The sequence below is a fragment of the Nannospalax galili genome, unplaced genomic scaffold (genome assembly GCF_000622305.1).
Source record: "Nannospalax galili isolate Female #2095 unplaced genomic scaffold, S.galili_v1.0 scaffold1328, whole genome shotgun sequence".
Taxonomy (NCBI): domain Eukaryota; kingdom Metazoa; phylum Chordata; class Mammalia; order Rodentia; family Spalacidae; genus Nannospalax; species Nannospalax galili.
Window position 1 is genome coordinate 873,705 of NW_008358795.1, and position 9,740 is coordinate 883,444.

Here is a 9,740-nt window from a genome sequence, read left to right on the forward strand (position 1 = left end):
TATCATCTAAATTCCCTTGTCACTTGCTTCAGGACACAGAGTTGCCTACAGTTTTTAAAACTTTGTTGGGACCCCAGCCTAGCAGGGTCCAGACAATCATGCCAGGAAAGTTAGGGACTTGTCCCGACCCTTCCCGGTGGGCAGCTTGCCAGAGGTTCAAGTCAATACAGTGGTGCTCTCCAGAGTCACTTCCTGAAGTCCTCTTCTCTAGCCTGTGGGGTGGGATGGAAGGAGGGGTATGAACCAGGGCTATCCTCTGCCAATGCCATGTGACTGTTACTCAAAGCCACTTTTGGTCAGTAGCCCCCAAGGTCCTCCTTCTTCCTCTCCCTAACCCGCCCTTCCTGGTTTACCTCAAATACAGTGTCCACAATCTCATCAATGACACATGCTTGGGAACGGAACTTCTGCTGATGCTGCTCCACTGAGGCCACCAGCTGTAGGAACTGGAAGTGGAGCTTCCGCTGTCTGGAATTCAAGGCAGAGGCAAGGACTGGGGCACCCTCTGGGCTCCCAGAGCCCCAACATGATTCTTCTTGTCTGTCTCCCCTGGAAACATACTAGACCTCTATCTCTACTATGTCTCCTTTGATAAATTATTTTTATTTATTTTGTGTATGTGTGGGTACATGTGTGGGTGCATGTGGAGGCCAGAGGTCAATGGATGGGATGTCTTCTCCAATCGTTCTCTACCTTAGTTTTTGAGACACTGCCTCTCAATGAATCTGGAGCTCTCTGATTGGCTAGACTGTCTGGCCAGCAAACCCCAGGGGTCTCCCTATTTCTACCTCCTCAGCACTGGGCTTACAGGAGTACACCTCCAACACCTAGCTTTTTACATGGATTCTGGGGATTCGAACTCAGGTCTTCATGCTTGCCTGGCAAGCACTTTACAGATGGGCCATCTCTCCTGCCTCTAAAAGTTTTATTTTGAGATGAATTATCATTGGATTGCCCGGGCTGGCTTTGAACTTGGGATCTTCCTGCCTCAGGCCCCAAGGAGCTAGGATTACCATCATGCCCTACCTGTCTGTTTTCTAATACCTGAAAGATTCACACCTATCTGTACCATGGAGGTTACAGCAATGGCTTATCTCTCAATCACCCATATCCCCATCTTCCTATTTTCCCACACACTTGCCTGTCTTTTCTTCCACCCAAGCCTCTCCATGAACCCACTCACCCATCTGCCTACCCATCCATGCACCCATTCATTCACTCACTTGTCCAACCACTTCCGCCTTTCCATACTCACCCACCCCTCCACCCATGTGTTCTTCCCTGGATCCACCCACTCATTCTAAACAGCATCCATCTGCCCAGTGGATCTTACCGATCTATTTGCCAACTACACTGGGAACAGCAAGCAAGGTGCTCCAAGGATGAACAAAAAGAGGTGTCATCCTCGGAGCCAGACGGCCACTAAAACATAAGTTCCAACAGAGTGCTGAGGACCCTTGTCAGATGAAGGTGTCTGGATTGTATCCAAAGGGGGAAGGGGCTTAAAGTCAAGGGAGAGTGAAAAGACAAAGCTATACTGAAAGACACTTGCAGTGGAGGGGACCTGTGGGGACCATACCCCCGAAGGAAGTATGGCAGGCCCCAGTGGTGGCTCAGGTCTTGGAACATGTAAGATAAATAGAATGATCCAGGAGGTGACAAGGGCCAGAATTGGAATTGGCTCAACTACTGGTCATCTGAGGCTGGCATCAATAAGCCAAGCAGAAATAAGAGCGTAGGCAGAGGCCCGGAGGTAGAAAAGTATGTACTGGCTTAGGAAAGATTGTGGGCAAAGCAGGGTTATGCCTTGGGTGGTAGTAACTGTGATGATACAAGGGATGTTGGCACTAGTCTGATCACACAGGACCCTGAATGCCAAGCCGCAGCTCTTAGATTCCCTCATGGTGGGCAGAGTTCAGAGGATGTTGGCTTTCAGGCCTGATATATTGGTCAGCAGACAAGGCCCAAGCCAAGCAGCTTGCACCAAGGACCCAATCATGAGTGCAAGTCTTCAGCTGGCCTGACCAGGGGTGGTCAGGGATGAGGGTTGACCATATGACCTCCAAGCTTTGTCCAAGCTGTTGTCCCCAGTCCCTCCTCATCCTTCCCCATGGCTGAAATCTGTCAACCTACATGGCCTAGCACGGATTTTAGTGATGGGGACCTGAGTGTCTGGAACAGAATCTGAATTCTCTTTGGGTCCCTGGAGCCCTCATGTCTGGCTCTGACAAGGATCAGGATACGTCTTGAATAATGAGAGGTCCTTTGGTGAGCAGCCAGCTCTGGTCCTTCTCAAAAGCTGGGTTCTGCTCCTCTCTGTCCAGGGTTGCTCAAGGTCTCTATGCTTATTCACAGGTACAGACACAAGCCTTGAGTGCTGTTCCCCAGAGAGACAGGCAGTGTCCTTTTCCCTCCCCACCTGACCATCAGGTTCCCAGACTTCCTGCCCTGGACCTGAGGCTCCTCTTTCCTCAGTCTCCTTACTTCTCTGTCATGGTGCCGAACTTTCTCTCGACGAACTGCATCTGCAAAGCATCCTCACTCATGACAGCCTCGGGGTCTGGGTGAAGAGAATAGGGCATGGGAGGGGGTGTTTCAAGAATATGCATGGATTGAAGAGGGTGAGCGAACCCTACAAATCAGGAAACATGGTAGAGGTCTTTCTTTTGCATTCATTTCTTCATTTATTGTTAGTTATTATTATTTTATTAATATTTGTGGTGCTAGGGATGGATGGAACCCAGGGTCTCCCACATACTAGGCAAGGGCTCTGCCTGAGCTCTACCTCAGCCTTATACGTCTTCTGGCAAAAGTGGTCCAGTTTGCTGAACAGCCACCTCACCTGATTCAGTCTAAGTTGTCTAGCTTGGATTCCGCCCCGCACCCTCACTTGGTTCTAAGAACATGTTCCTTCAGTCTGGCCAATCACAGCCTAGAGTGACTGGTTCAAAACAAGAATGTGAGTCAATCAGAAAGGAGGCTCATTTCTGGTAGTTCCTCCCAACTGCTGGGAGAAGAGGTTCATGTGGGTCCAGGAATTGAACTCAGGACGTCAGGCTTGGCGGCAAGCACCTTTACCAGCTGAGCCATCTTACCAGCTGGAGCTCAGATCCGAATGTTATTTTTCTTCTTTCCTTCCTTTAAAAAGATTGTGTGTGTGTGTGTGTGTGTGTGTGTGTGTGTGTGTGTGTGTCTGAATGTGTGTATGTTTGTGTGCAGGGCACATGTGGGTGCCAGAGGATAACTAGCAGAAGTCTGTTCTCTCTTTTTACAATGTGGGTATGGGGACTCAAACAGGTTGTCAGGCTTTGTGGCAAGCACCTTAATCTGCTGAGTCATCTAGTAGTGCCCCCCCACCCCTCCAGACAGAGCATCTTTTTTCTTTCTTCTTTTGGTCTTTTTGAGACAGGGTCTCCCTGTAGCCCCAGCAGACCTGTAGCTAGCTATGTAGACTTGGCTGGCCTTGAACTCACAGAGATCCGCCTGCCTCTGCCTCCGGAGTGCTGGGATTAAAGGTAGGGGCCACCATGCCTGGTAAGACAGTCGCTTATATTTTATAGTCCAGGGGAACCTGGAACTTCTGATCTTCCTGCCTCCACTTCCCAAGTACTGGATTACAGACACGAATCACCACACCTGGCTCAGATTCTAAAGTTTTGAGGTTTGAGCAAACTATCTGGCTCAGAATCAATCAATACATTCAGAAAGTTAGGTGTGAAAATAGAAACACACAGGAAACTTTATTTTTGTCGTTTCAGTCCATGTTGAATGACTCTGGACAAGTGTGTCTATCCATGGACAAGACTAAAGGCAACCACAAGCATCTCATGGGAGACCAACTGCTATGACTTTTGTTTTTTTAATTTTTAAATTTTTTTTTTTTTGAGACAGGGTCTCCCTGTAGCACCAGCTGTCCTGGAACTCAATATGTAGACCAGGCTGGCCTTGAACTCACAGAGATCCACCTGTCTCTGCCTCCCAAGTGCTGGGATTAAAGGCATGCGCCACCATGCCCGGCTTAAATATTTTATTCATAATTTTTATTTTATGTGTATTAGTGTATTGCCTGCATGTATGTAAGTGCACCTGTGTCATGCAATGCCTGTAGAGGTCAGAAGAGGGCGTCGGAGCCCCTGGAACTGGAGTTATGGACGGATGTTACCTGCCATGTGGGTGCTGGGAACTCACGTCCTCTGCAAGAGCAGTCAGTGCTTTTAATCCCTGAGTCATCACTCCAGTCTCAAACTTTGTAAGTTTTTCAGAGAAATGGCAGTTTGACGAATCATTTGACTAATTAGTTGTTTTGCAAATAGGTATGTCAAGAATTTATGATTAATTTAGTTAGTTTTTAGAGGATTGTTCTAGAACCCTTCCATCCAAAGTTCTAGACTTGAAAATTCACTATCACAGCCTCTACAGCTCTGAAGCAGCCTGTGGTTTTGTGCCTGGCTACTCTGGAGGGGTGGCCGGGTAGAAGGAGAGGGAACTGGCCAGTACCTGCTTGGCTGAGCTCTGTCAAAGAGTCGTCCAGCAGCTTCTCATGGACCCGGGCAGCTTTCTAAAAAAAACCACTCAGTTCCACCAGAGTTCCTTCCTGTGCCCCCATCCCTGGAGGACTCTACCACCCCTGTCCTCTCCCCTTGTGTTTGGTACCTCCAGCTTCACTTTCTCTAAACGTTTGAGCAGGGCCATCTGGAAGTTATCTACCAGGACAGCAATCACCAGGCTGCGGGAGGGGACAGCAGGAGGGACTCTTAAAGGGGATGACAGAGGGGAGGCCCCAGTACTACCTTCTGAATTCAGTGTTGTGTGACTAAGGGCTCAGGGGCTTGGGTGCTCATGGGGATTAGGTGGGAAGCCTGCCAGCCATGAAGCTGGGAAGCAGAGGGGATTCTCACTTGAGGAAGATGAAGTATTGGATGATGATGTAAATCATGAGGATGGGGATGATGTACCAGGCTCCTGTGGGAAGGCATCAATCAAGAGGGATTCCCCCAGCTCCCATCCCCACAGGGCAGATGGGTAGCTGAGCCTTCAGTCTGCCCAACACACCCTGGTCCCTGACCTCTGCCCACCCTGGGCCCTGCTGTCCATGTAGATGAGGGACCAGTCGTCCAGGGTGAGCATGGTGAATAGGGTGAAGAGGGTGGTAAAGATGTTCTGGAAGCGCTTGGGATCTGATTTGCGGAACAGTGCCCGGAGGACCACAGAGAAGAGGACTTAGCCCCAGGTTCAGGACCAAACAAGATTCTGATCCCCTACCATGATATCTGAGTCCTGCTCAGCCCCTTCCAGTCCCACCTGCACCACTCCATTCCTCCTCCCTCCCATCTGCCCCACCTCCTCTCTCCCAACCCTGCCTCCTCTGCTTAGGATACAGAGGCAAGTAAACATGAGGGTGAGGATGGCTATGATGGAAGGCAAAGATCCACTCAGCGTCCCCGTCACTTCCTGGAGGCTGGTCAGAATGCTGTGGACAGTGGTGGAAAGGGAGTCGGAATTAGTCCAATGTAGGTAGAGATCTGTGCCCAATAGCCACCACCATCTCTGAAGCAGGTTACAGTGGATTTCTTGGAAACCCAGGGCCAGGTAACCCCTTCTTTTAGAGTCTACATCAGGTGAGCAGCCTTAGCTGTGCTGACCTGAGCCTCCTCAGGACCCGGATGGCCCTCAGGGCCCGCATGCTCTTGAAAACTTTGAGGATCCGGTAGAGGCTGTGGTTGTAGAAGGAATAGGAGAGGGAATTGATCTGAAGGAGCACAAAGTCCAGCACTGCCATGATCATGATGAAGAAGTCTGAGTAGAGGGGTGCTTGTGTTGGGTAGGGGCAGGCCAGACCCCTTGCCCAGACCCAGAGGCCAGCACCCCACCTCCCATCCGACTTCTGTCCTTAGCTTCCCCCAAGCAGTTCACTATCCACACCCCAACCTCCACCCTAGCCCTAACCCCACTCACCCAGATTGTTCCATGGGTCGTAGAAATACTTCAGGCCCCAAGCAATTAGTTTAAGCAGGGCTTCAAGTATGTAGATGCAGAGGAAAATGGAGTCCATGCTCATGAAGTACCATTCTGTGGGGACATCAGAGGATGGCTCAGGGCTTCCCCAACATGCTGGGTGCCTCCCCTTTCTCCCCTTTATCGGTGGACCCTCATGCAGACCCAAACATCAAGGCTATCCCTGGCTCTGTCTTAAATGGCTGTGTGACTTAACCACTCTGTTCTTGAGTTTTCATGTCTGTAAAATGGGCATAACAGTCTGCTTGGTAGAGTTGTTTATAAACATTAAATGCATCTGACGTGTACATAGCCTAGAGCCTGGGAACAAAGAGGATGTAGTGAATCTTTTCTGTCACCTGGCTCTGCTGAGCTTCAGAGACCAACATTCTCAGCCTTTCTCTACTTTTACCTTCCAGGGCCTCCTCCTAGAGGTCTCCTGGCTTTCCCCTTAAACCCAGTATGCCTAGGTCCTTGCCCACCCAGAGCTACCTATTTAGAGTATATGCGCCATCTGGTGGCTTCATCCATCAGCATCCTAGCCTACAGTTCAGCGGCTTTTGTAAGACCTTAGCAATATTTCTAACTCTGGGATTGTCACCAAGTTCTCAGGGGTGAAGATCAAATGAGATAAGTTATATGTCTCCTGGCACTGGATCAGACTCATAGGAGGCCCCCTGAAACCACATCATTTGCCTTCTGTGTTAGGAACAGGGCTTTCTGACTCTTACCACCCCGGATCTCCAGTTCAGTGAAGGTCTGGGCTATAAGCATGACAGTGTTGAGGCAGACCACGAGGAAGATGAACGTCTCAAAGGTCAGTGACTGGGTCAGTTCCAGCATCATTAACCGGAGACTCCAAAAGAGATGGGTTATTTTTTCCCAGATCCACTGCAAAAAGTTCCCAGAGTGTAGTTTCTTGTGGGCCCGTTGGGTCCCTGTAAGGGGGTCAGAAAGTCATGTCTGTGCAGGTAGTATTGGGATGCAGTGATCCAAGACACCCTCCGAGACAGATGAAGGTTCATTTCTTTCTCTCCTGCTGTCTACCAACTAATGTGCCTCTATGCTTGCCCTGTGCTTGTCTTGGGGCCACAGTCCTGATACCCTCTACATTAGGAGCCAAGTGGTTTGGGATTGGGTTTGGCAAATCCTGAGGGTTCCTGCCTTACCTTACAACTCCATATTCATCATATGCAACTTAAGGTAAAGCTAATCCTTTAAAAATATTTTATTTACTTTTATTTTAAGAGTGTTTTGCTTGCATGTATGTAAGTGCACCACATGTATGCAATGACCATGGAGGCCAGAAAAGGGTGTTGGATTCCCCCGGAACTGGAATTACAGATGGTTATTATCTACCATGTGGATGCTGGGAACTGAATCTGGGTCCTCTGCAAAAGTGGCAAGTGCTCCTAATGGTTGAACCAGCCCCTAAACTATTTATTGTTACCATCCCATTCTCTTTCTCTCTTTTTTAAGATCCTTCTAGAGCCAGGCATGGTGGTGCATTCCCTTAATTTCAGCACTCAGGAGGCAGAAGCAGGTGAATCTCTTTGAGTTCCAGGCCAGCCTGGTCTACAGAACAAGTTCCAGGCCAGCTGGGGCTACAGGGAGACCCTGTCTCAAAAAAAAAAAAAAAAAAAAAAGAAGGAAAAAGATTCTGTTCAAACATCCCTTCTTTCTGTTTTTCTTTTTCCCATCTAATAAGACATTTGCCCCTCTTTGATTGTTCATGAAACTGTCACCATGTTTACTGCACTACTAGGAACTAAGTCAGGGAGAGAATCACAGTCAAGACCCCTTCTTGCCTTCCAGTAAGTTTCTCATTCAAGCACTAGTTCCCAGGCTGTGTCCTCAGCAGCTCAGAGTTTAGCAGGACAAATGTGGACCCAAAGCCTCCACTGAGGCAAATGTTGTGATGTGGATGATGACAGGGCAGGTCCTACCATTGGCTGACCTGTGCTTGGCTAAATGGGCACCCCTAGTTTTGGACCCCTTGAATGCAGAGACTGTGCTAGATTCTAGAGATTTAGAGACTCTACTGCCAGGGCCCAGGGAGACTCGGCATCCACATTTAACAAGAGCCTCCATTGTTGGTAAGTGAATATGTAAATGAATAAAGCTGTGATCCAATGAAGGCGTGTTCAGAGGTATAATTTCTTTTTCTTTTTCTTTTCTTTCTTTCTTTTTTTTTTTTTGAGACAAGATCTCCTTGTAGCCCCAGCTGACCTGGAACTTGCTATGTAGACCAGGCTGTCCTTAAACTCACAGAAATCTGCCTGCCTCTTCAGAGATCAAAGGTGTGTGCCAACACGCCCAGCCAGAGGAATAAAATTTAAGGACAGCCAAAAGAGTGAACCGGGCTGATGGAATGCACGTGCAAGTGAGGACTGAGCTTCCTGATGTGTGGAAGGCCAGTGTCGGATCTGGGCTAGGTCTGGATGAATCAGGGCCAGGCAGTGGGAGCTGGGGTGAAGGGACCCAGTAAAGACTCATTTTTACGCTTCTGAATTTGTTCATTTTCAGACCAGGATTCTGATTCTTTGGTGCCCTCCTGGGGAAAAATTTTGCTGGAACCATGAGAGCCTTGGGAACGGCTTGCCACGTGAGCCTGAGACACACTGTAGCCCGAGCCTTTGGCTTCTGGCTGAGAAGGTGAGGCGCCGAGTATACTGTGGGACTTGTATGGGCTAGAGTATGGGGAGGTGCTCCGATGGTGTTCCCTGTAGTAGTGCTCTCTGTGGTGGAGGTGCTCCGAGGCGTGGTGGTGATCTCTGTGATAGTGGTGCTTACCATGGTGATATTCACGGGGGTGGTGATCACCATGGACATGAGATCTTCCATGGTGGTAGGACCCCTCAGAGGAAAGGTTATCTCCATAATGAGTATGTCTTTGGTATTGGTGGTCAAGATGGTGTTGCCTGCCATAGTGGTGGGCTTGATGATGAAACTCAGTTTGATGGTGAGGCATACCACGATGGTGGGACAGACCATGATGGTGAGACATATCACCATAATGGGACCTACTGTTCTGGGAAGCCTCCTTTTGGTTGTAGAACCCACCAGAAGGAAGATGGGATAAAGTATCTGGATGGTGATAGGGCCCACTGTGAAAGTGATGCCCACCAAGGTGGTGATGTTTGCCATGGTGGAAGGACTCGGTTTGGTAGTGGGACCCACTATGGGGGTGTAACCCACTAAGATGGTAGGACTCAGAATGGTGGTAGGGCCCGCCACAGTAATGGAGCTCAGTATGGGGGTAAGGGCCACCCTGGGACCCACCCTGGTGACAGGACCCACCCTGGATTCCACTGTAATTCATCCTACTGAAAAAAAGGTTAAAAATTATAAAAGCCAAGAGCCATGAAGTCTCTCAGGCAGGTCACGTACCGGTCAGGAATTCCAACTCCCTGATAAGTAAGTTTTATGGCTGAGACATCTGGCCCCCCTGATAAGTAAGTTTTATGGCTGAGAACATCTGGCCCCCTGATAAGTAAGTTTTATGGCTGAGAACATCTGGCCCCCTGATAAGTAAGTTTTATGGCTGAGAACATCTGGCCCCCTGATAAGTAAGTTTTATGGCTGAGAACATCTGGCCCCCTGATAAGTAAGTTTTATGGCTGAGAACATCTGGCCCCCTGATAAGTAAGTTTTATGGCTGAGAACATCTGGCCCCCTGATAAGTAAGTTTTATGGCTGAGAACATCTGGCCCCCTGATAAGTAAGTTTTATGGCTGAGAACATCT

General features: G+C 49.0%; 1 protein-coding gene across 1 annotated transcript; it reads right to left on the reverse strand.

Annotated features, from left to right (window-relative positions):
• Nucleotides 1-296: 296 nt before the first annotated feature.
• Catsper1 (cation channel sperm associated 1) lies at nucleotides 297-8,965 on the reverse strand. The gene is made up of 11 exons (XM_008822281.1): nucleotides 8,490-8,965; nucleotides 6,726-6,931; nucleotides 5,956-6,069; nucleotides 5,643-5,796; nucleotides 5,379-5,470; nucleotides 5,076-5,219; nucleotides 4,899-4,962; nucleotides 4,654-4,726; nucleotides 4,498-4,558; nucleotides 2,485-2,560; nucleotides 297-468 (listed from the first exon to the last, which is right to left on the reverse strand). Exons 1-11 carry the CDS (start codon nucleotides 8,963-8,965, stop codon nucleotides 297-299), a joined length of 1,632 nt encoding a protein of 543 aa, XP_008820503.1.
• Nucleotides 8,966-9,740: the final 775 nt, after the last annotated feature.

Bases quoted from the DNA above. Each gene is read 5' to 3' on its own strand.
- Catsper1 (XM_008822281.1), bottom strand. From the start codon at position 8,965: ATGCCTCACCATCAAACTGAGTTTCATCATCAAGCCCACCACTATGGC. The intron at 6,932-8,489 runs TGAGTCTTTACT...CCCCCTTACAGG, and splicing joins CAAATTCAGAAGCGTAAAAA to GACCCAACGGGCCCACAAGA. The intron at 4,963-5,075 runs GTGGGCAGAGGT...GCCTTCCCACAG, and splicing joins CATGGACAGCAGGGCCCAGG to GAGCCTGGTACATCATCCCC.